General features: G+C 37.6%; 1 protein-coding gene across 14 annotated transcripts in view; it reads left to right on the top strand.

The window, feature by feature from the left end:
- Positions 1-27,599, top strand: part of KMT2E (lysine methyltransferase 2E (inactive)) — a 59,493-nt gene that overhangs the window by 26,999 nt on the left and 4,895 nt on the right. For 4 of the 14 annotated variants that reach the window (XM_030478844.1, XM_030478843.1, XM_030478850.1 and 1 more), the window contains 19 exons: positions 902-982; positions 1,956-2,014; positions 5,608-5,780; positions 7,003-7,041; positions 7,744-7,809; positions 8,520-8,732; positions 10,137-10,267; positions 11,728-11,845; positions 12,003-12,112; positions 13,715-13,976; positions 16,052-16,150; positions 17,954-18,118; positions 19,133-19,441; positions 20,437-20,691; positions 20,872-21,016; positions 21,779-22,032; positions 22,183-22,239; positions 23,777-24,340; positions 26,481-26,782. In XM_030478844.1, coding sequence (XP_030334704.1) covers positions 902-982; positions 1,956-2,014; positions 5,608-5,780; positions 7,003-7,041; positions 7,744-7,809; positions 8,520-8,732; positions 10,137-10,267; positions 11,728-11,845; positions 12,003-12,112; positions 13,715-13,976; positions 16,052-16,150; positions 17,954-18,118; positions 19,133-19,441; positions 20,437-20,691; positions 20,872-21,016; positions 21,779-22,032; positions 22,183-22,239; positions 23,777-24,340; positions 26,481-26,782 — 3,402 coding nt within the window. Of the gene's footprint in view, positions 1-901; positions 983-1,955; positions 2,015-5,607; positions 5,781-7,002; positions 7,042-7,743; positions 7,810-7,885; positions 7,929-8,519; positions 8,733-9,488; positions 9,621-10,136; positions 10,268-11,727; positions 11,846-12,002; positions 12,113-13,714; positions 13,977-16,051; positions 16,151-17,953; positions 18,119-19,132; positions 19,442-20,436; positions 20,692-20,871; positions 21,017-21,778; positions 22,033-22,182; positions 22,240-23,776; positions 24,341-26,480; positions 26,783-27,599 lie in introns of those variants that run through there. The other 10 variants (XM_030478847.1, XM_032919796.1, XM_030478846.1 and 7 more) reach the window with 6 other exon arrangements.

A 27,599-nucleotide genomic window follows, 5' to 3' on the forward strand; every position in this document is an offset into this window, starting at 1 on the left:
TACATAACAAACTTGTTACTAATTTTTGATGGTCCTTGATTCTGATAGCCTTTTTGCTTATTCTGAAATGTATTAAGATGTTGTTTCAGCAGTGGAGCTGTAGGCAGTCATCAGTTGGGTAGAGTTTGCTTCTTTTGAAGAAGAGATTCTCCATGAGGAGCTGGAGAGAGTTGTGATAAATTCACAAGTGGCAAGATAACAATGATTTTTGTGTCCCAGTTCCTTCTGGCAATGGGGGGATGAGCATGAAGTCTGTCCTAGGCTAGCCTGCAGTATTGCACGGAGCATCTCTTCTCTGACAGTGGGAAGCAGCTAAAGCTCTTCCTGTGCTACACAACAGTGCTACCAGTCACGTGGAATGTGTGTATAAAAACATGTATTCATATTTTCCATTAAAATATATAAGTAAATAAAAATATTTGTGTATATATAACATAGAAAAATAAAAATACTATTTTAAGTATATAGAATCCTTTTACTTAAAAACAAAACTCTTGTTACAGCATAGAGCATAAGTCTTGTTGTTGAGGGTGTTTGTCTCTATCTTGTTCTCTATTGTGATAATTTACCATTTTTTATTTCCAGTGTTAGAGAAAGATTTCCAAGAGGGAAAGTGAGTCTAAAGAAGCAGAGAGACACCGAGAGACAGCCACAAGATTGGAATTGCAGTGATCAGTGGAATAGAAAATCAGCTAGCAGAGTGGTGGCGAAGACAGTGATTGAGATGTAGTTTTAGGCAGTATTCAATCTGAGTAAAAGATCATGATGAAAAAAAGAACGGCTTGCACTCTGTGTCTGTTTGTCTGCATGTGTGTGTGTGTATTCTGCACACAGTTCTAAAAATTGTACTTAAAAGGGTGATTTTTGTTCCTTTTTTTTTTTTTTTTTTTCTTTTTCCAAGTGTCTGGCAGCACATTGACTGCATGGGGATTGACAGGCAGCATATTCCTGACATATATCTGTGTGAACGTTGTCAACCAAGGTGAGTAGTTTGGTTGATTTTGAACTCTAACTAGATTGAGTAAAGAATATGAAAAAAGGAGGTACTGGAACAACCAGCAAATAAAACACAGACCATGTAGCATAATCACAATTCTAGTTAAAGGGGCTGCATTTCTGATGTAGATGATCTTACCAGTCTCCGTTCCCTTCTTCCCAGCAGTCGACTCTTTCACCTCCCTAGGCAGCAGGGATAAACCCTTAAAAAGCTTATCGAAACAGCAGTAATTCCTGGATCTTATCTTAGGCTGACCAGTACATAGGCAACCTATTCCATATTTCATTTCATGGCTGTCCTATGTTGAGAACCCATATTTCTTAGTGTCTTTTATTTTTATGACTACATTCCAATATGCTGCAATGCTTACTTGGAGGATTTCTTGCTCTGGAATGGTTATTTGTATGCTCCCCCACCCCCTCAAATGTCCTATGACATAACAAGGAGGGTATTTTGTGTGGTAGTAAGTAGTTTATGTCTGACTGTCATCATAGTTGTCCTGTGATGTAGAATATAAAAAGCTGTTAAGTTACGTTGCAGATTATTAATTGAACAATGAAGACAAGACATGTGTTCAGAACATTTTAATTGCCAATAAATGATTCTTTTATTTCTGTGAAATAGTTTGGACCTTATATTGTGCCTATTGTTTTGAAGAATCTGCAGGAAAATAGTGTATTGTTTAGCTGTAGTCCATGGGCCAACTGCCATTCTTTCTTGTGAGATACCAAGTTCCATTATGTTTTCAAGTGGTTTGGATACTTGTAGGTGCTTTGCAATGAAGCGGAATAGAACAGTGCACAACTTACGTTTTTCTAAGTGTCTAAACATTCAGCTAGTTTACTGTTTATTCTGAAATAGTTAATGGAAATGTTAACTATGAAAAGGTCTGTTTTAATACTTAGATGTATTGATGTGTAAGTGTGAAGAATGGAATAAAACTTATTTTCAATTTCAGGAGTTTAGATAAAGAAAGGGCAGTGCTGTTGCAACGAAGGAAAAGGGAAAATATGTCAGGTGAGTAAAGCTTAAAAGTTTCTGTGTAGTAAAGGTTATAAAATAAGTACGTATCAACTGTATAGACTTCAAAGTGTATAAACATTGTTCCTTCAATTTTGATAGCCTTCTGCATATAAAGTTTGGTGAATTAATGCCTTTTACTTGACTTTATCGTTACTGAGATAACTTTCTATCAGAGTTGTTGCACTTCATGTGTTTTATTAAAGGTTGTTGCCACTACCTTTTTTTCTTATCATTGTGGAATAATTCGATCTGTTTGAACACAGTTAAAGTTTCACAGGAATGAAATGTGACGTTTATAATAACCAGACTACTTTGAGTAAGCTACTGAAGATAAGATGGAAAACGTTCAGGTTTCTTCTGAGATAAGAGAGGGTTACAAAGTCTGTTTTCTTTATGGAAAATTTCTTCTTCACAACTCTGTCATTTTTTCATACTTCGTAATATAGACTGTACTATTCTTTTAAAACTCTTCCATTGCAGGTGATGTTCCTGTCTCAAAGAATTGCATAATTGAAATTCATAGTTTTGAGAGGGGATCCAATTCTGATTGGTTGGCTGTAGATTTGTGCGTGTGTATTGGTGTGTTTTTGAGTATGATGAGAAAAATTGCTAAACTTGGGCAGTACAGTTAGATGATGATTTGGGGGTTTTTTGGCCTTTGATAACAAGGTGAGGTGTGTAGTGCATGTATCTATTTTGATGTCTGTATTTTATGAAATGAGCTCTCCTAGCATTTATAGAATTTCAAAACTCTGCTGGATTAACTTGTCAGGAGTTCTGTCCAGCCATCACCAAAATGTTGTGGGTTTCTTGATTGACAGGTGATATTTTGAAGCTCTATTACGAAAGTCATAATTTAGGTGGAAGTCATCCTCCTGAACTTAATATGTACTACTTTGAAATCGTATCTCTGATTTATAATACATAACTTGAATGTGTGCTTGTGTCTCTAGTTAATTATAATTAGCCAATGCATTTGCTTGGCTAAATGCACTTTTTTTTTTATGTTGACTGATATTACATAGTTCAGTCAGAATTACAGTAGTTCTGGGTGTGAACTGCCTACTAGGAGACATTAGTAAAAATGGCCAATTTTCATGGATGATTCAAGTAGGAAAAGTGAAAATAGCATTATTTTGAATGTATCTATTCAATTTTTTAAGTATTCAACAGAAGGATGTTACTTGTAACTTAGTAGTAAGTTACAGGTGTTTGGTTAAAAGTAAGATTGCATTATTTGGATGCTCTTAGAGAAAGTATGTGTTTATATAGGTCTTTTTTTCTTTAGACTTACATAAAATAGGGTTTATCATTTAGATATGAGAATACAGTATAGTGGTTTTTATTGTAAAATTGTCTAAAGAGTTGCTGGTGCAGCCATCTTGTATTGAAAGCTGAACAGTGGGGAGCAAGTAGTAGATCAGTTGGTTTGCCTTAAGAAAAGAGCCTTTAAATGAACATTTCGCATGCTAGGAAATTGGGTAAGAGTCTTAAACTTTTATGCTTAACCACATCACTTTTTTCCCCGGCAACGATTTATAACCTCTTGTTCTGGGGCCTGTGGTTGTATGTGGTGGTGCTGGTCTTGTTTAGGTATAAAAGTGCAATTCTGATGCAGCTTACTGTGCATTCGATTGCTTACTGAGGTTCAGTGGAGTGAGCACATTCTTGAAGCCCCTGCTCAATTGCAGCCTGGATAGTTTGGGTTTGGTTTCTTGTTGTTCTGGGATTGTTTGTTTGTTGGGTGGTATTTTGCTTTTGTTTTGTTGTGGGGTTTTTTGTTTGTTTGGGGTTGTTTGTTTTGTTGTTCTTTTTTTTTAAGATACAGTATCTAGACGTGTAGCTTGTTCAAGGATGTTGCTTCAAGCTGTCTGGTCTTGAAATCCGTGCTGATGAAATCGCTGCCTATGGTGAAATGAGTCTGGGCCCATAACTTCTTGTGAAATTTAGAGACTATGTATCTTGCCTTCCAAGATGCAAAATCTTCCCTTAGTGTGCTTTACCAAGGCTCTTCAAAGTGAAAGCAGGTTATGTAGGTTGGGAAGGGAAGGAGTGTCTCAAAACAACTCTATGTAATTATAGGTTCGGTTGAGGTAATTATTCTTCCCAGTAAGTTAGGGCACATTATAGTAGACAACATTGAAATGTTGCTTCCCTAAAGAAGACAGTGTTTTGTGGGCTTTCAGGGGTAGAGGTGTTTGGCTGTGACAGTGATTCTGTAAGCACTAGTGTATGGACTATCAACGTTGACAATTTCAAGAGGGCTTTGGGTTTTCATTTCTCAATCTTTGGTTATTCTGCTGTTCATTCTTCTTTGATTAGCCATTGCTTCTTTCTGTGTGTGTTTTGATGCTCGTCCGAGCAGACATGTAAACATTCAGAAAACATCATCCGTTCCTAATATATGAAGTATAATTATGTGCCTAATAAATTGTTCAAAACAACAACCAAGATGGTAAAATTGGATTGCTTATTATGCACAGAAGAATCCTGGTAAGGAATGTTGTGAGCAAGAAAAATCCAGAGTAACCAGTAGCTGGAGTTCTTTATTTAGTAAAGAAGGTTTCAGGAATTAGGACTGTTGAGTGCACTGATTAAGGCAACATCCTTCTGAGCTCAGAAGGAATGTGCTCTCACTTTAAATATTTGTAAAGCCGCCTTCTGTGCAGTTCCAGAAAAAGTCTTGCTTAGTGTGAAATGCATTTACCGAAGGCAGGATATTTGGGAAAGCTGCTAAAATGTGAGAAGTCTCTACTGCGCACATGTGAACAGCAGTCTCCTATCTGTGTGCACGATCTCTCTTCAAAGCCTCCCAATACTTCACAGCCTTTCATCTTGACAGAACTAGGGTAATCCCGTTTCAGGTCAGGAAATGTATTTGTCTGACATAAATGCTGATGTATGCTAAATTTAAGGCTTTGGCTTTTTAGGTCTGTGGGTACACAGCACAAAGGAAAAATACGTCAGTGTGTTTATGCTCTTGTTTTAACAAATAAAATAGACTTCCCTTTTCTCTTCCCTGAGTAGCAGGATGGTACTGTTAGGGGATTTTGAGTAGAGAAAGCTTTGGGCTAAATCTACATATTTATCCTGAAAAAGGCACTTGACACTGCAAATTGCAGCTGAAATTGTTGATTACAACTTAATGCATGAGTGATTAATGGGGCTTCACAAGAAATGCTGGGCTGTCATTAATTCTAATCTCCTCTAGAATACAGTCATCTGAGAGAATCCTAAAGCCATATTACGAGTAGAAGCTATATAGAAGTGAATGAGTTAACAAACAAATGTTTTTCCATTTTTGTTGTGAGTCTAATTTTGCTTATGATAGAATATGATAATATAAGTTCATTCAGAGAATGGAATTAATGTGGTACCTTTCTTACCTGGTATTACAAACATCTGTTAATTACCAGCTTCTCATTGGTCATTCATATTCTTGCTGTTGCAACTGTTGGTGAATTTTACATGTGAGTGCTTGAAGCGTTTGTCAGTATCCAGTTTTGTTTTTCGAAAGCAGGTGTAGAGTAAGGAGTGAATGTTCTTTCCGCAGTATGATTGTTTACAGAATATTCTTTGTTTTAAAGATGGGGATACCAGTGCAACAGAGAGTGGTGATGAGGTTCCTGTGGAACTGTATACTGCTTTTCAACATACACCAACTACAATTACTTTAACTGCTACAAGAGTTACAAAAGTCAATGATAAGAAAAGGAAAAAAAGTGGAGAGAAAGAACAGAACATAGCAAAATGTAAAAAAGTAAGTGAACGTGGTTTCTCTTTTTATAAGTCTAAATGTTATAAATCGTATCTGTGTGACAGCTTTTACCAAGAGAGACTGGTTTTAAAAATCAGGCTATTGTTACTAATAATATTTAACAACGTGGGTTTAGCTTGAAATGTAATACTCTGCAGTAAGTGATAAATCTTCCTGCCTCCCCTGCCCTTAATTCAAGTTAGTATCTACAAGCCATGAAAGTTAATTTTGTAACTGAGGCAGAATTCAAAGGAGGAATTGCATGTAGTGAACCGCTTGATATAGTTGGAGGTGAGGCAGAACAAGCTTTGAATACCCAAAGAAGAATTTTGTGTCTGAAAGTCCTCAGTTGTGGCTGTTTGCAGTTCAGGAACATTTGCTGTCAGTTTTCCGAGTGTGACTTCATGTCCATTTATTTAAGTTGAAATTGTGTGGAAGTGTGCTGTCAGAAAGTTAGCCACTAAAATCCTTTGAAAAACAGGATATTGACATATTTAGGTACAGGTGTAAACAGTATGTGAAGACAGATGTAATATATGTGAAGAAGTACAATACAATTGCTTTCTACAGTTCACTTTCACTGGTTTGGATGAGAATTTTGACTTTTAAAACTTGAAGTCAGAATTATTGATATTTCTTTGGAAATCTTGAGTAAAATGTTTCCTTTGAATGGAACGGTTCTGAGTTACAAATTCACTGCCACGTAGTATTCTGTTACCTCCCAGCATTGTGTGAGATGATCTAAAGGAGATTTTGTTGTAGAGTGACAGACTTCTTTCAAAAGTTAACATAATAGGACATGTGTGACACATGCTTCCCCCTCCCCTCTTACCACAAATAGGGTAGTGAGGGATGTGGGCAGTTTACAGGTTTACCTGATAACTATGGGCTGTTCCATAAGTAACTTTTCAGTTACGTTACCATGAATTCTGAAATTCTAGAGAGTCATGTTGTAATATGGGAGAAAGGTAGGGGTACCTGGACCACAGCTCTGACATCCAGTATGCACTTAGCTTGGAATGCCACATTGGTTTTTAAAATAGCCTTTGTGAGATGTAACCTGTTGCCTTCTTGAGATTTCAACATATTTTTTTCTGTCATCATAATTTTGCACTTTTTTTGAGTAGCCCACATTGAAAAGCTGTTAATTCGTTAATAGATTTTTGAAATCCTTACGAGGTTTTGAGTTGCCTTCAGAAAATATAAATATCTAACTTTGTTTCAGGCATTTCGAGAAGGATCCAGGAAATCTTCACGAGTAAAGGTAATGTAATTTTTGTTCGGGTTTTGTTTTGGGTAAACATCTTAATTGTACGTTACTTAAATAATATGAAACATCAAGAGCACAATTTGGGCTGTACGTTAAGTGCTAAAATACTCTCGATAACTAATGTACTACATGTAGTGATTTTAAATTAAGGTATGAGCACTACACCTTTGTTCTGCGAAGTTAACTTAAATAGTATAGTGTAAATTTTGGTTTTCAAGAGCCAGTGGAGGGATTAGGGCTGTGCAAGGGAGTAAAGTTGCGTGCGCACCTTGCTTGAATGTAGTAGCTCCAACTTTTCATAGCTCTAAGCAGCAGAAGAATGAAATGGCTATCTTGCATTCGAAAGCCAAACTGGCGGTTCTGCTGTCATACCTCCATGTATTCATCTGGTGGGGCTCTACTCACTAGTACTGGCACAGTTTAAGGGTTTGTGTTGGGATATCTGGTTTGTAAGATTTAAGTGTTGTAGCAGTCTCTAAATTTTCTGCAAGATAAAAATATGCATGGTGTGAAAACAAGGTCTTTCCCATAGTTTATTCAGCCTTGGGATATATAAAAATACGTGGAACGCAATTTACACTTAAAACGTATAAGATGTGACGTGAATAGTGAAGACAGTGTTGGGGAAGAGAATCTGTTTGATTTTTGAATATGGTGTTTATAAGGTTCTATTGTGGATTTTCATGGTTTTCTTAGCATCACACCTTTTTGAATGCTGTTTGTATGTTTGGTTCTCTTGATGCACAAAATAAATGTGAACAGGTGAATTGAATTGCTGGACCACTTGCTCTTTTATTGATATTTAATAGTGTCTCTGCTCAGGTGGATAGAAAGGGCACATTGGTGGGCTGCGGCCTGCCTGCTGCTTGTGAGGTTAGGAGGTACAATGGCACTTTCTTTAAAAGTGGAAAAGGATCTGAAGCACCACAGAAGAAAATTGTTTAGTGAGGAGCACATAAGGGGAGAAAAATGGTCTGTGCAAAGCCTGTAACATTAGAGTCACATCCTTAATATAGTAGGTGTAGGATTAGGAGAGTTTAGTAAGATGTGAAGCAGAAAAATGATACAGTATGATCTATGAGGTTGAAAGGGGAAAATCACATCTATTATAGGATGGAAGTGGGAGTTCTCTATATTTGCATAGTTCACAAAAGTTGAGTAGGCAGGGAGATCTGACCCTCCAACTGCTGCACTCAGAGATTCATGATGCAGTGCAGTTGTGGGAGGAAACAGTGTCACTCTCCGTTCTTAGCCCAGTAAAACCTAGAATCTGTATGGAAGGGGGGATGTGTGCCTGAACTTGTGTGGTATTTATGGAATGATAAAATTCCTGAAAGGACAAATGTAATTCTACTGTATTCAACTCAATGCTTTTAAGTAATGCAGAATTATCAGTGGCATACTTTTGCCCTTCATTTTGTGTCTTAATATCTTTTTCTTACCTTGTAATATCTGGTCACTTTAATTTTTAGGGCTCAGCTCCAGAGATTGATCCTACTGACAGTTCGAACTTTGGATGGGAAACAAAAATCAAGGCATGGATGGATCGTTATGAAGAAGCAAATAATAACCAATACAGTGAGGGTGTCCAGAGGGAGGCACAAAAAATAGCTCTGCGATTAGGCAATGGAAATGACAAAAAAGAAGTCAGCACCAGCAATCTGATGTTCAAACCTCCAGTAGAGGTAATGAGCTGTGCCATGTTGTGTTACTGCATGCTGGTTTGTGCCATGACAGATAGTCATTTAGATGCCCTATTAAAAAAAGGGGGTGGGGTGTATAATTTTTTCATTTTCTGTATCCTGTCTCACCAGATCTAAGCAGCAGAGTTTTAACAGCTTTTCAGGATTTATAATTGATTTTCATACATCCTGTGTCACCGCTGGTTGGTTATGTTGACACTTGCATATCAGTTCTCATAAAAATAGCGGACGTGTTAGTCTGAGCCTGAACGCTGGATTGTCCTTGCACTGTCTTTTGTGGTGGACATAATGCAGTAAACTTCGGTGTTGTGTCTGCTCTGTGAGGAGTATCAGGAGTGGTTAGAGTATATAGAAGCACTGAAGTTGGAATATATTTATATTTTTTTATATTTTTTTTTCTTTTCTGTTGTGTGTATCAACATGTTAATTGTCCACATTTTTCTTAAAGTGTGGTAGGTGTTCTGGATGTTCAGGTACTCAGAATAGAATTTCATTTACTAGTTCATGAAGGATGTTTCTGATGGTAGGTGATACTCTGATACCAATTTCTTTTTATTGTGATGTGATAAGTTCTAGTTTATGAAGAAATTGTGCAGTGTCTTTTCTCTCTTTAACATCAGTTACTTACCAGCTTAAAATCAGAGCCATGTAACAGACGTTAGCTTTTTGTAGCAGAAATCTCGAGGAGTAGTTACGGTAGCAGATTAATGGAAGCATCTTTGCTTCTTTTCCTCAAAGACCATCATGGCATATGGGACACCCTCCTTAGAGGAATATCCCTGCTTACAGAGCCTTTTGCCTACATAGAGGCTACTTCCTTTTTGATTGGCGATGGCAGTTATGAGAGGTGTGAGTTCACTAATTGTCAGGGTATGTATTGGTTTTTAATTAAAAGCCATCCTTCCATCTAAAGATCTGAAAATAAATTTGGAAACTCTCAGGATTCTTTTTTTCTAATTATTTTGTTATTTTTCCTGTTCTGTTTTTCCTTGAATGAATCATGAATGTCCTTTTATGTCTGCATGTTTTGTTTTCCTTTGAAGGAATTGAAGCCTTTTGAAAGAGTTATGCAAAACAGGGCAGCAATTCATCCTAGTAGTGGTGAGAGTTAAGTGCACTAAGGGATTTAGTGAGAACATGAATATGTTGGTGTTCAGCCATGTACTGGAGAACATGGGCTAAAGCATTCTTTGAATCTAAATTCATAACTGGTTGCATTGGCAGAAGAACAGGACAGTTTGATCAGTTCAGTCTGGAGGTTTAATTATAAAAAGGAGGGGGTTTTACTTCATATAGAATTGTGTACTAGTTGTGAAAGTATAATCTGCTGTTCATGGTGGGAAACGTAGAAAATGATACTTCATAAATTAACTTATGTCTTTGTAGAGCTACGTGCAAAAAAACAAGAAAATTTTAAAAGCTGCCAAAGACTTGCCTCCTGATGCACTTATTATTGAATACAGAGGGAAGTTCATGCTGAGAGAACAGTTTGAAGCTAATGGATATTTCTTTAAAAGGTTTGTTTATTCCAAATGTTTTGTAAAGTAACTGTTAAAATGCTGTTTTGCCAAATTCTTGCCTTAAGTACGAGTGGGTCTGTCGTGGTTTAAGCTGTAATGACTGCTGTAGCTGAACCCAGGACAGGGTCTTAGTTATCAGTAGTGTCTTTCATTTTACTGTTGTCTGATAAAAAGTAATTGCAGCTGGAATCTGGTCTCCCCCTTGTCTTCTGGATATCCTTATGGATATCCAGATGTTCAGGATGTTCAGGAGTTAGTTTCTTTTTTCTTTGTTCCTCCCTGGTTACAGGATTCCTGCATTCTTGGTTGGGTAGTTGTGCACCTTAAACCAGAGATTGGCAGGCTCTGCCATCTTGAAATAATTCAGAAGGTAATGGCAAAGACATTCTCTTTTGTGAGAGAAATAGTTTTTAAGTCCGTGTTCTGGGTTCAGCTGTAACAGTTATTTTTCTCCTTCCTAGTAGCTGGTGCAGTGCTGTGCTTCAGCTTCAGTCTGAGAACAATGCTGGTAACACACCAGTGTTTTAGTTGTTGCTAAGTAATGCTTACCTTGATCAAGGACTTCTCAGTCTCTCATGATCTGCCAGGGAGGAGGGGAAGCCGGGAGGAAGCAGAGACAGGACACCTGACCCAGACTAGCCAAAGGGCTATTCCATACCACAGCACGTCGTGCCCAGTATATAAACTGGAGGGAGTCACCCAGAAGATTATGCTTAAACCATGATGGTTCATCAGGCCGAGACTGAGTTGGACACAAGTCAGCTTGGAGCCATTTTACTGCCAGAGTTTTCTAGCTGGTTAAGTTACTGAGCAATCGGTGACTGCTTCCTTCTTCCTGTGGATTATTTTCAGTGCTGCCATTAACTGCATAGACATCTACATGGGAAACTGCAGGAGGCCTGCTGGAGGAGATAAAACACAGAGCTTTTGCTCAGTGAAGATGAAAGGGTTCTCTGGCATATGCAATAGCAGAACTTTAAGCATGTCTTGGCAAAGTATTTATATGCTCTGTTTCTTGAGGAAACTTGGGTGCTAGTGTTACTGTGGATGTTAGGCAGGGATGTGGAGGTGTTATTTTATTCCATTTTTTTGGATGGTTCTGTGAGGCACCTAAATTTCTACCCCAGTTTCATTTTAGGACCTCCTGCAAGAAGAGTTTAAGAAAGACAAAGAATCTTATCCTGGTGTCTTCCACATAAAGGGCCTGCGCTGTTCCTGTTCCTCTCTTTCGATCCTATGCAGAAGAGTTACATTGAGGGCTGTAACTCAAATTTACGGTGTTCTGAGAATACATTTGGAGAATGTACCAATTAGAATCATGAAGCTTAAATATAAACATGCCATTCTCAGATGTATCATGCCAAGCATCATGTTACAAAGCTGCCTAATCTGAAGACTAAGTGATACTTAGCATCTTTAAAAATTAAAAAACTCTGCTTTTCTTGTATCTTCTTCAGGCCATACCCATTTGTTTTGTTTTATTCCAAATTCCATGGGCTAGAAATGTGTGTTGATGCAAGGACTTTTGGAAATGAAGCTCGATTCATCAGGCGTTCATGTACGCCAAATGCAGAGGTGAGCACATACAAAAGTTAAATCAGGTTTTATATACTTAAAGTCCCCTTTTCCTTGGGTTTCCCAACTGTAAATCAAACTGATAATCCCTATGATTTTTATACATGTACTTTTAAAAAGAATAAATCATAATACAGTGATGTTCTCTTGAATATAGGTGAGGCATGTAATTGAAGATGGAACAATTCATCTTTATATTTACTCCATCCATAACATTCCAAAGGGAGCAGAGATTACTATAGCGTTTGATTTCGATTATGGAAATTGGTAAGTATTTGAACATACTGTTGTAAAATATATCTGATGCTTACTAAGTTATGTTGTGATTCAAAGTGGCTTTGTTTTTATGTAATTTCTTGCCTGCTTTAATAACGCAGGGCTCCTTAAGCACTGTATTTACAAGGAACAGTGTGTGTGTGGGCAGGGTTTTTTCTCTACTTTTATTATTGCATATCTGCTAATTTCAACAGTGTTGCAGTTACTTTGAAATGATGTGGAAAAGATGCAAACTTAGATGAATATGAATAAAGATGTACTATGAAAACATATTGTATATAGGTGTCCCATAGTGTGGGGAGAGTAGAGGTTTGAGAATGTAGAGCTATTTGGTAATGCCCTATTTATTTCAGAGTGCCTCTGTAGTACAGTGTCTGTGGAATTTAGTTATAAATCATGTTAGTTTAATGTATGATTAAGAGTGCTGCAATACACTGAATGCTTAGTGCCTTAGATTCTGTAACCTGTTACACATTTTCCTGAACATAATTGCTGCTCCTCTGATGAATTGGGGAAAGCTCTAATAAACTGTTGCCGTTATCTGTGAGCATTGTTTTGAAATGGTAAAACAAATAATTGGTTAAATTCCATTTACGTATGTAGGAACTGTTATTCAAACAGCTCTTTGAAATCTGATGGCAAAATAAGGCCTTTGAGTCTAGTAATGGCTAGTAGGAGATGTTCTAGGGTGTAGGTACATTGTGCAGGAGCACCTAGGCTAATACTAACCTTGGAAACTGAAGCATTGAAGAGCCTTTTTTCTGTATGTGCGCTTGGTTGGGTCCAGAATCAGTCTTAACTGTTTGGCGTTTTGCTGCACCAAGGTAGTATGCTTTTCTATGGTCTGCTCTTAAGTCAGCTTGGGTGCGGTGCTGTGCAGACATGCCTCCACTACTTCTGCACCTGAAAAGTTACGTCCATAGAGTATTACCTGTGTTAATCTAACTCTGGCTTAGACTGGTTCACTATACCTTGCACTGTTAAGTGTTGTAGACATACCTCACATGAAGACAACCGGAGAAATTACCTGGTTGATAAGGCATTTTTGGGTTTTGTTATTTATCCTTTCAGAAGTACATAGTAGTTGTGTTTAGTACCTGCAGCTGACAGCCTGTGTAAGTTGAATGTGTTCAAATACAGTTCCTGTGTATCTGGGTGGAACTTAAAATTGTACAAAGTGACTCTTGAGTTCTCATTCTGTAAATTGCGTCTACTGTCTTTGTATAAAGCAAGAACTCTCTGCCTTCCATGTGTCTGTTAATTGCTTACATGTGGTGGTTATACTTCCACCTGGTATATATTCCAGGTTTTAGATGTCTTCCATCTTTTAAGCAAATGCTAACCTTGAATTTAAAAGAATTCCATGTGGCAAATGGCCACAAATTCTCTTAACCAATAGATGAGATTTTTGAATTACAGCAATACTGTATATGTTGGTGAAAACTTGAGTCAGCTGCTTTTAATATGGTTGGTTTGCATCATAGCAGATGTTCAATGTGAAATATATCATCAGCCTGCATGATTTAGTATTGAAAAGGCTCATTGCTGCATAGCCTAATCAAAATACGCCTTCTTGTATTTAATTACTTTCAGTAAATACAAAGTGGATTGTGCTTGCCTCAAAGAAAATCCTGAATGTCCAGTTCTCAGACGTTCTGAGCCTACAGAAAACATCAATACTGGATATGAAACCAGAAGGAAAAAAGGAAAGAAAGAGAAAGATGTTTCAAGAGAAAGAGAGACTCAAAATCAAAACATCACGTTGGACTGTGAAGGAGCAGCCACCAAAATAAAAATTGCAGATAATAAACAAAGGAAGCTCTCTCCCCTCAGGCTGTCCATTTCTAATAACCAGGTATTGACACAAAGATGATCAGAAAGAAAAGCTTTTAAATACAAAAACTTTCCTTTTGTAGTTACTAAAGGAATTTTAACAAGTCACTGGAAGGGGGTATGAAGATTTGTCAAAAAATAGTCATGATGGCTGAAGTGTTTAGAATTTTTTTTATACTATTCTCAGTTTTCCTTAATACTTGATTGTATATAAAGATACGTTGGTTCCTATACCAGTTTTAACTATACATTCTTCCTCTGAATTTCTTTGTGGATCTCTAATGTGAAAGCCTCATGTCATGCTTTCAGGAGCTCCCAGTCCATCCTGAAGTGTCATCCGGTTAGCTGCATGTGTTACTCGGAGCATAGAATTTTAAACACAGAAATTAGTAGCCCTTCTCCTAATAGGAAATAAAACTTCAACCCAGAATATTAAGTGTTGGCTGCAGATCTGTTTTTAATGGAGCTCTTCAGCTCTACTAAACGTAGTTCAGGGAGTTGGGATGCGGAAGGTGTGCTTTGAAGCTAAATAATGGATAATACATGGATAGTATGGTGAGGCTACCTGGTGGTACAGAATGGTAGTAAATTTTAAAGTAGTCTGTCATTTAGTACATCAGTTTGAAAGAACTAGTGGGAGAGATGCCTGTGATTAATTACATTAATCTTGCAGAGCAGCTATTAAACATTAAACATGAACAGATGGTTATTTCGGTGATGATCTTTTTCTTTTGGGAGTGGTGATTTTTTTTTCCTATATGATAGCTTTTTATGATGATTGAGGGGCAGAGAAAAAGGAGTTGTTCTGTGAGGGAGCCATTTCCTAGTTCTTTTCATATCACTTAAGAGGGAAGGAAATAAGGTAACAACAAGCGTATTGGCCCTCAGTGTTCATAAGATGATCAGATTGTTCTGGGTTTTAGTAGCTAAATAGCTTAAACACACTTGGATGACCAGAAGGCATGGCATGTGACTGTTACAAATGACGATCTCCAGAGAGGCTGTTATTTAAACTTTCTTAAGTGATGATCTGGGGGGGGGGGGGGGGGGGGTGTGCTATAACAAGTGATAACTGGTATTTGGAACCTTCTCCTTAGCTTTTAATGTAGTACACAGTGCTTATATAGAACAGTCACAGGAGAACTCGTATTTCAAAACTGAAATGTAACAGTAGGAATTGTGAGAAGAATAAAGCTGTTAAAACATGTACCTGAACGTAGAAGCCAGTCAATTAATAGCTTGCTTTTTTTTTCCCCTGGGGTGAAATGTATAATGCTAAGGTAAAGAAAGTATGGGGAAAATGTAAGTGTACTTTGAAGACAAATATTAACACACACCCCCCAACTTTCTCTAGTCCTTTATGTAAAAGTGAAATTGCATATAGGACTGGTTGAACACTGCACTCTTCAGAGGTACTCTTTCATGGTTTGGGCTTGTTTGGTTTGGGGAGGTGGGGTGTGGTGTTTTTCAGAACAGAACCATTCTTGGTTAGCTGACTCCTGTGTTTCCGTGTGGTATAACACAGCATTAGGTTCTGTAGGGAGAGTTTAAATGGAAAATGTGACTTTAATAGAATACATTTTCAAGCTGAGAAGAACTTTGATGTAATTGTTTGTTAACATCTCCTTTGACAATCATTCTGTTTCACTAAAACTAATGCCTTTTTTTTAATGGGTGTGTAATGTAAAGCTCCTAATTCTTTGACTCGTTAAAAAGTGGCTGGGTCAGTGGCCAGTGACAGTGCCCAAAAGTTTCTATTGCTTTGGAGGTTTAATTCTGGGGTATTTTTGTGGTTGGTGGGGTGGGGGAGTGGGGATGGAACCCCAAAATTTCAGTAAGATCGGTATGCTAAAGACAAAAGATACAGATTGTGTCAAAACTCAGAATGGAATAGATCTAGGCAGGTGATCATATTTACAGCTTTATACAAAGATACAAGTGAATATTTGGGGTTTTTTTTACATTTTTGTCTTGATTTATTGGCTTAGTAAATTTTGATGTAGTGATCTGAGGATTCTTAGTTCTCTGTAGCTTTTAGTTTTCCCTGGCTTGCAAGAGTAGTAGAGCTTCTATAAAGCAGTCATTTCCATCTTTCAGGAGCCAGATTTTATTGATGATATAGAAGAAAAAACTCCCATTAGCAATGAAGTAGAAATGGAATCAGAGGAGCAGATTGCAGAAAGGAAAAGGAAGATGGTAAGTTGGGAAGCAAGTAGTTGCCTAAAGCTGTCACTAAGGCTTAGTGACACCTGCTCTTCCCATGCTAATTGCTGCCTTTTTGTAGGCTTGTAGAATCTGAGCATATCTGAAGTCAGATCCTTACATGAACTTCAGCTTAAAATGCAAGGCTTGCTATTTGAGAGCACTTCATCTGGCTTGATCATTGCTTTCTGACAAAAAGCTGCTTTTATCTTCACATGTATACAACTTTTTATTGCCTTTAAAAAAGACGTTGTAGAAATCATCTAGATTTTATTTTCTTCACTCTTCATTACTACTTGTTATTTGTAATGTCCATTTTTATAGATGGTGTTGGAAGTCAGGACTTTTGTGAGGTTGGTAGAACAGTGTTATGAAACTGGCATTTTAAAAGGCACTTGTTTTGTTTAGGCATGCCAAATGTGAGATACTTGACACTACCAGTTCAGTCAAAATCTTGGCCAAGTTGTATAATGAAATACTAATATTTGGAACTTTCATTTTATTGTTTGTTTAAAGTGGCACCAAAGCTGCCTGCATCTGCCCAGACCTTAGAAAACAAGGGGGATGGGGTGGGATGGGGTGTACATTCCTTTTGGTCAGTATTTCGTACAGTTCTGTCAGTAGCCGAATTGATGAGGCTTTTGTTTATGAGACATCAGAAAGCAAAATCTGTTCATTAAAATACACATTTTACTTACAAAATCTGAAGAATGACAGCATGAGCTCTGATATTAACATACAGCAGTGTCCTGTCATGCTTTTGAGGAATGATTCTCACCAAACACTGTTGAATGTACTGGGTTTTGTGGCTGGTTTTTTTTTTGGGGGGGGGGAGGGTTGCTGGCACTTTATGTTTGTATTCTTACTAAAGCAAAGCACTCTATGAAACTTAGTTACAGCACAGTTGCTGTAGTAGTTAAAGATGTAATTATTTCTCTAGCTCCACTATGAGGATTGCAAATAACTGCAGGTTTGTCTGTATTTTACCAAGCAAAGACAGGCAGGTTCAGTGCCAAAACATACCTCGGTTCCTCATTCGCTCATACAAGCAATATATTTGCAGATAGTCTTTATTTGATATAAATGCATTGTGGGTATCAATGCACTTTTGGAACCACAGGCATTTATAAAGAAAACCGCAGAAGTTGAGAATAGAAGCCCTCAGTTCTGCCGCCTCTGTATCATCTTAAGCACAGCTCTGTGCAGATGAAGGGATCTGCTTCTGTACAGCACTAGGACCTGAATTATGGATAGACAGAAAATTCAGCTCCTCTGCGTGACCTAGTACTATCTTGTTTTGAGTAGTGATTCCTGGATGTTGATTGTATGTTTTGATGTAGTTTGTGGCACTTGGAAAATTGGGTCAGAGGCTAATGGGGCTTACTGTTGTTTGTTTCATACATGTATTAGTATTAAATATCTTTCTGGTCCTTAGTGTTTCATTGTCTTTAAATACTATACATGCAAGTAAGTGGCTCAGAGGTGTGTGTTATTTTTATTCTTGTAGGTCAGTGATTTATTAGGAAATCACTGTTTTAGCAAGTTCTTAAATCCAAAGCAGGACTACTCTTGTTTGTCAGGGTTGGTATGAATGCAAGCCTTTCTTCAGAAGTCTGTAATAATTACAGTCATTGTCATTGTAACATCTCCCTTTCCTCTGAGCTTCTGCTGAAGTTGATCTTCATGTCAACACACACTGAACATGTTCTGAAGCACTTAAAAAAAGAAAAAAAAGCATTTACATATGCGAAAGATATGAAGACTGAAACTTAATCATAATTATTATTAAATCCTCAGACGAGAGAAGAACGGAAAATGGAAGCTATCCTGCAAGCTTTTGCCAGACTAGAAAAGAGAGAAAAAAGAAGAGAACAGGCTTTGGAAAGAATCAGCACAGCAAAAACTGAGGTTAAATCAGAATGCAAGGAAGCACAGATTCTCAATGATGCTGAATTTATTCAGGTAGTTATCCGGAACTTTATTTTAAAGCTAGCTTTAAAATAGGCATATTTTATCAGTTTGGATGTCAAGCTGCACTTTGAGATGTATGAAATACTTGGGTTTATTTCCTCTGAGATCAAATATATTTAACCAAAATTTATATAGTTCTTTGATGTTGTATTAGCTCTTGATTTATTTATTTTTTTTCTCAAGAAAACATGTATAGAATTCATTTATGAGGAATTTCAGTTATATCAGTTAATGCAGATAAGCACACACCCCAGCTGCATAATTCAGTCTCTCTTTGAAGTTCAGGATAGGAGGTATTTACTGATGCTGGCTTCAGGCACAGGAGATTGCTTTCTTTAGGCACCCTCTATAACCAGTGGAGAACAATTTGCTTTTTCATTGGGCTACTCAGGAACAGATTATAATTCTTTATTTTCTTTTAAAGGAAAATAATTACTAAGTCATAGTTTGTTCTGAGTTCTGGCAGATGATAGTTAATGTTTCATAAACAGTTTTTTACTCTATTGTCACTGGATGCTAGTATGCTTCTTGCTTTGCAAATACTCCTACAGATTCTCAGTTCAGGTTGTTTCTTTGGTTGTTTCTGTCAGCATGTTATTAAGTACCTTCTGTGTAAATGCTAACCAGTTAGTAAACTATAAATTACAGAAAGGATATTAGACTGAAAGACATCATGATGTAAGCAGCTGATTTCTAGCTTATGGGTGAATGAGCGTGGTATGGCAGTTCTTGCTCAAATCTGTGGTGATGTGAGCAGTGACTGGTGTGTGTGAATACTCTGCCAGTGATAGAGGACGTGCTTGGGAGGAAAACACAGGAGATCTTGCGGTTTGTTTAAAGAAGGATAGAAATGCTATCTCTGAAGTATTTTAGTTCTAACAACAGCAGCGAAATAGAGGCTTTTTGGACCTGTAAAGGAAGGGGGAACTGTCATTTTATTTTAAAATAGATATGTAGCTTTACATGTGTGTGGGATCTGTTTACTAGACTTTTCTTTTGTACCAGGAACCAGCAAAAGAAGAAACTGCCACCAAGCCTACCCCAGCCAAAGTTAATAGAGCTAAACAGAGAAAAAGCTTCTCACGGAGTAGAACTCACATTGGACAACAACGCAGACGTCACAGAACTGTCAGCATGTGTTCAGATATCCAGCCGTCTTCTCCTGACGTGGAAGTAACTTCACAACACAATGAAACTGAGAATACTGCACTGGTAGCTGAGCCTGAAGCAGAAACTGTTGTTACTGAAATGGTTACTGAAATGGAAGCTCCAGCACTTAATAAATGCCCTACTAAGTATCCTAAAACAAAGAAGGTATGTCTTTTAAGGGCTGGGGAGAAGAGGATGGACTTTAACAGAGCTTTAAAAAAATCATAGGCTGCTGCATCACTATGCAGCTGTGTATGGATTTTAAAACAAAATGTTGACTCATTTATTTAAAAATCACCATTACATAGCCACTCACTGGTAAGAAATTAAGAGATTTTAAAAGGTATGTGTAACATGCATGGGTAAAGTTATTTTGGATTTTAAGAGGCTTCCAAAATATATCTTGCAGAACAGTTTTGGAACAAATATTTTCTAAGGGAAGTACTTTCTAAATGGGCTGAAATAATTTACATAACGAAAACATAATTAAAGCTGTTAACTTGAAATAAAAATTGCCTTTCCTTCCTTTGTTCATCATATCCTTTAGAAGGTATTTTAATGGTAGCAAATAGAATATCTCAAAGGAAATCATTAACTTCTAATACTTCTGAGATGGCTGTTCTGAAGCGAATGCATTTAAACACTCAAAAATCATGTGCATGTTTGGAGGGAAGATTCTTTACTCTCTTTAGTGCTTTGTGATGAGTTTACTTTGTTCTATTAACACTGTTTCTCTTCAGCTTAGGTGCTTAGGTACAAGTTTAAAATTTGTCTTGGAATTCTGTTACTAAATTCACATCATAAGTACAGTTGTTCTGGGCACTTGTATAGTATGTTCAGTGAGAATTAAATACAAAAGAACTAAATGTTAGTTTATAAAGAAAAAAACCCCAAAAACCAACCACAACAAACATAATCCAAAAAGTAAAACCCTGAAAACTTTGGTATATAGAGCAAATCTATACTGATTCCTTCTGCTGTCCCCATTATTGCAGTAACACTGTGCTCATTCTTGCCCTGTGTGTTCTTAAACTTGCAAACTGGCAACTTAGCAGTTCTCTGGTTTGCGTAGCAGTCGAGTAATTAAACGAAAAAAATCTTAAAAGCCACTGATAAAACCACTCATAAAACACTAATTTTCTTTCTCTCTCTCTATTTAGCACTTGGTCAGTGAATGGTTAAGTGAAAAGAGTGATAAAACAGGGAAGCCTACAGACAGTCTATCGGAAAGGCCGCTACGCATAACTACGGACCCTGAAGTTCTGGCTACTCAACTGAATTCTTTACCAGGTCTCACTTACAGCCCACATGTATATTCAACTCCAAAGCACTATATTCGTTTTACTTCACCATTCCTTTCAGAAAAGAGGAGGAAAAAAGAACCTGTGGAAAACATTACTGGCTCTTGTAAGAAGGTAATGCTTCCCTTCATTATGGTTTCCCATCCCATATTGATTAAAGATGAGTCTTCATTTGCAAGCATGATTTCAGGCAGAACAAAGCTGGTTAGCAAACCAGTTCTGTCATGTGGAATGTGGTTTGAAATGGTTATCATTAAACTGTTAAGGCACTGATTTGAACTTGTTTTATTACAGCGTTGGTTGAAGCAGGCTTTGGAAGAAGAAAATTCAACGATGATTGATAGATTTAATTCACCATCACAAGAGAGATCTAGAAGTCCAGCCATCAATGGTGAAAATAAAAGTCCTTTATTGCTGAATGACAGCTGTTCTTTAACAGGTGATGCTTTCACTAGTATAGTACATAAGAGCTTTGTCAGAGTAGGTAAATGTGGAGGAGCATGTTTTTAAGTAACATTAATGAAAACTCCAGGGATTTTTCCTTTTACTTTTTCCTTATACTTTCTTTGGAAGAATGCTTAGTTGCATAATGGTTGGGATTTTTTCCCCCTTTAATAAATAATTGATACTGGATAAGTAACCACCATATCTCATACTGTGTACAGTCAGCAAAAGGCTAATGTTTTTGACTACAAGTATAAGAGGTTAGATTATAAATTCATTTTCCATGCTGTTCAGCGTATTCAGAATTCCTTTTAAATTCAGGGCCTATGTTGCACATAGGGGAAAAGCTGTGTAAGTTTGTAGGCATAATAAAAAATGACAACATGCCAAAAACTAAACGCGCTTCTGTAAAGATACAGAGTATATCATACATTTCCTGTGTGCAGTCTCGAACTTGGAATTTCCACTTTTTAAATGAACAGTCTTAAAAATGCATAGAAGTTGACTTTCCCTTTTCAGGGAACATAGACAGTTCTTTCCATTATCCTTTCACAGAAATTTCAGTTAGTGATCAATGTGGGCTGTGAAGAGTTTTGTTTTCAGGAGGTGGTTAAGAGTTCATCTTTCAGGAAGCCTGCCCTTAAGAGGTTTTTGTAGTGTTGCTAATTTTTTAATGTGGAATTCATAATGTTTATGAGTACATAAACAACTGTGATTACTGTATCTAGATCATCTCTTCTCTGATTCTAACATGCAGATCTAACCACACCACTAAAAAAACGAAGACTCTATCAGCTGCTGGAGTCTGCATTCTCAGAAACCTCCACACCTACTCCTTCTCCATATGCCACACCGACTCATGCTGACATCACTGCCTCCGAGCCATCATTGTTTGCTACTCCTCCTAGGGTAAAAACGGAAGATGAAGCTTGTAGAAATGGTTACAAACCCATCTATTCGCCAGTTACTCCTGTAACTCCATGTATACATGGAAATACCATGCACTTTGAGGTGAGAGTTACAGTGAATTTCACTGTGTTCAGAGAATGAGTTCAGACATTCTTGTGTAAATTGGTATTTGTACTCCTGCTAAAAGGAGGTGTTTTATATTTCTCCAGGCTAAAAAAGAAATTGACTTACAATTTCTTCTTACTTATTTAGAATATTTCCTCACCTGACAGTTCCCCAGAAGTAAAAAGGCGAGCTTACAGTCAAGAGGTAAGGATATTTGCCTTAAAACTGCAAGTGGTATCTTGATTTCATCTGAATGGCTGTACCGTTCTTAGTAAATGTTTTTCACCAGCCATTGCAAGTTTCCTGGAATGTAAAGGATCACTTCCTTACGGGGTTTATTTGCTTATTACTGTATATTTCCACTTTACCTATTTTCATTTTCTGTTTTAAACTGTTTTTTCTCCCCTCTTTTTCTGTATGACTTAAAAACCCCATTAGCTGTCTTGGAAAGGAGTAACTACTGCCATTTATGGATCTGAACAGAAACCCAACATTGGTACTTTTCAGGCTGTAGATTTAGATTTAAATTAACATTTCTCCTTGTTACCATCATCACTTAATTGTTTTTTTTTAGAGCCTAATTATTCTCAGAGTGAGAGAGCAGAGCACAAAGGTAATAAATGGCTGTAGGTGGATTAGTTCAGGAGCAGCAAGTGCTGTGGCATGTGCCTGGGTACTCCCAGCCTGGGGGATGGATGTGTACTGCTGCAGGGCTTAGGCGGGTGGACAGGCCACCAGCGTGGTTCTGAAACACTAGAGCTTCCACAGGGACCCCTCTGCCCACATGGGAAACGTTCCACAGCAACATGGAGCTCCAATTCCATGTGATAACTACACAGTTTGCAGAAAGGTGTTGAACTATAAACGAAATGGCACCTGAAAGGAATGGATAAAAATAAGGAAGAGCAAAAAGGATTAGTGGATTATACTAATGGAGACTTTCACTTCTGGGGGATCATGTAAATGAATGAACTAAACACTCCCCTGGGAGTTAGATAAGGATTTTTTATTTTTTATTTTTTTTAGGTAAAAAAAAAATACACAATTTCTCATACATTTACAGCTGTCAACTGAATTTAATGTTGACTGAACTTAACCATTATGTGTAAAATACTGTAATTGAATATTTTTATGTTTATCTGACTCGAAAGAAGGGTTTTACGTAGGTACTTTCACTTGGTGATACAAACAATTCTAAAAGGATTCGTGACAAACTTAAACGATACTGGTTTAGAAAAGCTACTTCCAGCCATGGATCGGTGCTGTTTTCATGGTTCGTACAGTTTTAAGTAGTACAAAAGAAGTTTCTGTAACTTAAGATTTATATTTTCTTCCCCTCTACAGAATACTGTTATATTGTTTCAGAAAAGCTTCCCCCCCATCCTTCCTTCTTGAAATAAATGCTTTGGTGCAGAGGATCCTATTTATGCTGAATTGAAGCAAGTGCTTTGTAACTTCCTGGTCAGGGACTTGCTCCTGTTGAAGCTTCTCCCCTGCCTCTGCCTATTATAAATAAAACCTGGCCTTTAATATTTATTTTGGCTTGGGTGAATGTGCAGTTTATTGAAATGCGTTTACCTAATACATGGCAATTGTAGAAATAAGTGGCTGTAGAACTGTTTAGATAAATGCATGGTACTGGAAGGCCTTTAATCCCACTAAAAGGCACAACTGAATGTCAGAATAATTGCAGTTTTCTTCAAGTGTGGAAAACTAGTTGACATGCTTTTTCTTCACGCAGGGCTATGACAGAGCATCAATTCTAGCGCTGAATTCTTTCCGAAATTCCAACCTGACAGAAATGGGCCTGCAAGAAATCAAGACTATTGGATATTCCAGTCCAAGGAATAGGACTGATGTCACACGTCAGTGCACTGGAGAAATGGAATCTGTGTCAGACCTCCAGCTGGGACTCGAAGTAATTGAGCAAAGTGCACTGCATAAAAACCTGGAAGCCCCCCCACATGATAGGACTGATTCAAACAGCCAATTAGAAACTGCTCATTGTGGACGGGGCACAATTTATTCTTCCTGGGTAAAAAGTCCCGACAGGACAGGTGTAAATTTCTCAATGAATTCTAATTTGAGGGACTTGACTCCTTCACATCAGTTGGAGGTAGGAGGTGGATTCAGAATAAGTGAGTCAAAATGCCTGATTCAAGACGATGCTAGAGGCATGTTCATGGAAGCATCTGTTTTTTGTACTTCAGAAGATGGAATTGCATCTGGCTTTGGAAGGACTGTCAATAACGACAACTTGATGGATGGAAATTGCACACCCCAGAATCCTCCACAGAAGAAAAAGGTTATAATTTTAAGAATCATTTGGTCTCTCTCACATAGTCTGTTAATAGTCTTTCTATAACAGAAAGAACCATAATATAGTAAAAACCAGCTGATGACTGATCTTTAGGTACTACAATGTAGTAGACATTAGGGGGAATAATGAAGAGCAAAACGTAAAGCTGCATACACCCACTACTAAATGTATTTTTTCCAAGTAATAGGTACAAATTAACTTTTATTTCATAAGTCTTACATGGATTGCTGAATAAAGAATTACTTTTCAGATTTGAAAGGGTTGCTTATGACACTAAATATTATAATATTTTATTATACAGAATATATACTAGCATTATAGAGTCATAACAGGCTGAAATTTCTGTAACTTAATGTGCTGCTTTGGCTGGAGATTAGATTATTTTCTTTTCAAATCCCAGCAGCACTTAGTGCTTCAATAACCCTCTGCCCCCTTGCTGACAAGGATTCTTCCAGGGTGTGACTGCTGAGGGCTTATGCTACACTAATCCCCCAAACACGAAAAGGTGTGGCTGCCCCCTGACACTCACCCAGGATTCCTGTCTGAAAGGCTCAGTTTGAAGAAACAACCAGGAAAAAAATCTGTGCCCGTGAAAGAGTGTGGTTTAGCCTTTCTAAGGACACACAAAAAAACCATCTTTTACAGTGTAAAAAGGGGATGGGGCATCTTGCCTAAGGAGAAGGTACAGTTCAGTATTTTTGTAGGAGAAAAATAGAAGCCTTTGTCTAGGATCAAGGGAAAAATATATGTCTTTTGTAGTTGTTAAAGGTTTTTTTTTTTTCCTATATTTCAACATTTTTATGGGCATTTGCTCCCCTGTTTTTCTCTCACCATTGTACAAGCTCACCTATTTCAATACAGTCTTGTACATAGTGCCCACACTACATAGATTTCATCCATTCTTAGCACTTAAGCTTTCTTGAAAGCAGTATCCTTCAAGGGATCCCAGGCATGGGATGTGGGAATCATACAAATTGTTTGAAAGCAATATCAGTTCTTCTATGAAAAATCAAGTGTTTTTAACTGTTCTTACCCTGACATATAGCTCAGTCTCTAGTAGACAGATGTGTTTGAAAGCAAACAAAAAGCCAGGACTGCAAACAAAGAGGGTGCTGTGGTGGTTTTCCCTGTGGAAATGGATGTCTGCTCTTACTGAGGACTAGGCCAGTTAAACATGAACTTTTTCTCATTATTGCACTTTAATTTGTTGTTTTCTTGGATGGTTTAGAGTAGGTTGTTGATAATCAGAAGAAAGGATTTGAAGGCATTAAATGTCATTTCTACCAAAGTAGTGTCGTACTAAATAAAGTAGGTATTGCAGCTTTCTGCATCAAATCCTGTAGATACATAGTGAAAACATTTGAAAGTTGCTTTTTCTCACTCAAGGTAACTTACTGTTTAAACTGGTTTTTATTCTGTGGAAGCTTCTATGTAGTGATTTTTATATATATGTATATATAAACAAGAAGCCACTTCTCTTTCATGTGTCGATTGTTTTTTTGTAAGAAACTTTACTTGGAATTTAGCATATGTTCTTCATCAGTCTCTTTTAGAGTGCAGTAAAGACAGAAATTCAGAATAAACAAGGGAAAGAATGAAAGCTGAAGTTGAGAGTTCTGTATGTTAAGAAAAATGTATGCAGGGATTAGAGAATCCTTTGCATGTGGTAGAGTGAAGCAGAAGTGTAGTGGGTTTTTCATATGAGGGAGTCAGAGCATGTCAGGATGTGACATCTCTTAAAATTAGCTTTACTGTGTCAGTAAACTCTTAGTAATGCTGCAGTTCCAGGAAAAACTGTGAAGTCCCTTGTAGCTTCAACCAACAGTATGACCAGCAGCAAAGTTCGGGCTGACCTGCATCATCTTCTGCCACTTCCCTGAGGCACTGCCTTCTCTTGCCAGAAGCATTTATCTTTTTTATATTGTCCTTAAAGCCGTTAGTAGCTCAGTACTCTGTAAATGCACTGCACATGTGGTGAAATATCTTCAATAATGTTATCCTCATTTTCTTTTAGAACCAAGTAAATGGTATATCTTTCTGAAATAATACATTTAATCAAAACCATGAGAAAGGAAACAAGTGATTTTCCCTTCTAATATTGTTTTGTTTTGTTTTGTTCTCTCAGGTATCCTTACTAGAATACCGTAAGCGACAACGAGAAGCTAGAAAAAGTGGCTCAAAGACAGAGAACTTCCCCCTGGTTACTGTATCTCCTCATGCTGCTGCTGGAGGAAATATAAGTAGTAACAATGGTGCTAATGATGGGTATAACAACAGTGGTGAAAACGGGGAGCAGACTGATAACGCTGCAAACCTGCCTGTACCACTGCCAACTACTGCTTATAACGCAGCTCCAGAAGACACTGGCAACAACAGTGCGATTAAGGAATCGTCTTCCAGTGAGAAGAATGAACCAGAAGTTCAGTGGTAAGCTACAGCACTGAAGTGCTGAAGAACTATTTACTTAATTCTAAGTAGTTTCTATTTGAAACTTAGTTTTCATTGATACAGGTGCAGATACAGGTTACTGTTTGGAAGCCCTTCTTCCAGATTAGTAAAGAGTTGTCTCTCTTTCATCAGAAGTACAGCAGACATATCATACAGATTACAAGATAGGAAACGTTACTCGTAACATACTGGTTAACTTATTTTCATTCTGCTTTGCTCTTTTATTTTCTAAGAGTAAAAGAGAAATTGGTTTGAGCAAGGCAAGTTGCCTACTTCAGCAGAGTATAAAATTGCATAGGCAAAGTACCTCTGTCAACCTGTAGAAGATGGGATGGGTGTTTAGGTGTGCTCCCTGCACCATTGCACAGGTTGGGCTGTGTGCTTGCTACAGTGTGTGGAGGAGAGTGTGGCAGTAGGATGGAAAGGATGCTGTGCTGCCTGTGAGAGATTAGAGTTGGATTCTGAGCATGGCCTTGGCTCTGCACATGTTACTGTATCTCCACTGCTTTTTCTGTGAACTGAAGAGGTTTTTCATCTGAAATCTCAAAACCTTTCCAAAAGTACTGCAGGGGAAGATGGGTGGAACAGGAGAATAATCTGTATTGATTAGCAAAAGCCTCTGGAAGACTTTAGGAGTCTGGTTTTTGGTGATCTGGCTGGAATGTGTTTGCGGTGTTTGCTGTTACTTAAGTGCAATGTGTAGGGCTGCATGCAGTCTGCCTAACAGTTCCTTCTGCTCAGGTAAAGAGCGCTGGTGATACTTGCATCGTTGTTTATCATCATTAAATGGTTCCCC

Source organism: Strigops habroptila, chromosome 3 (assembly GCF_004027225.2).
Source record: "Strigops habroptila isolate Jane chromosome 3, bStrHab1.2.pri, whole genome shotgun sequence".
Lineage (NCBI taxonomy): Eukaryota > Metazoa > Chordata > Aves > Psittaciformes > Psittacidae > Strigops > Strigops habroptila.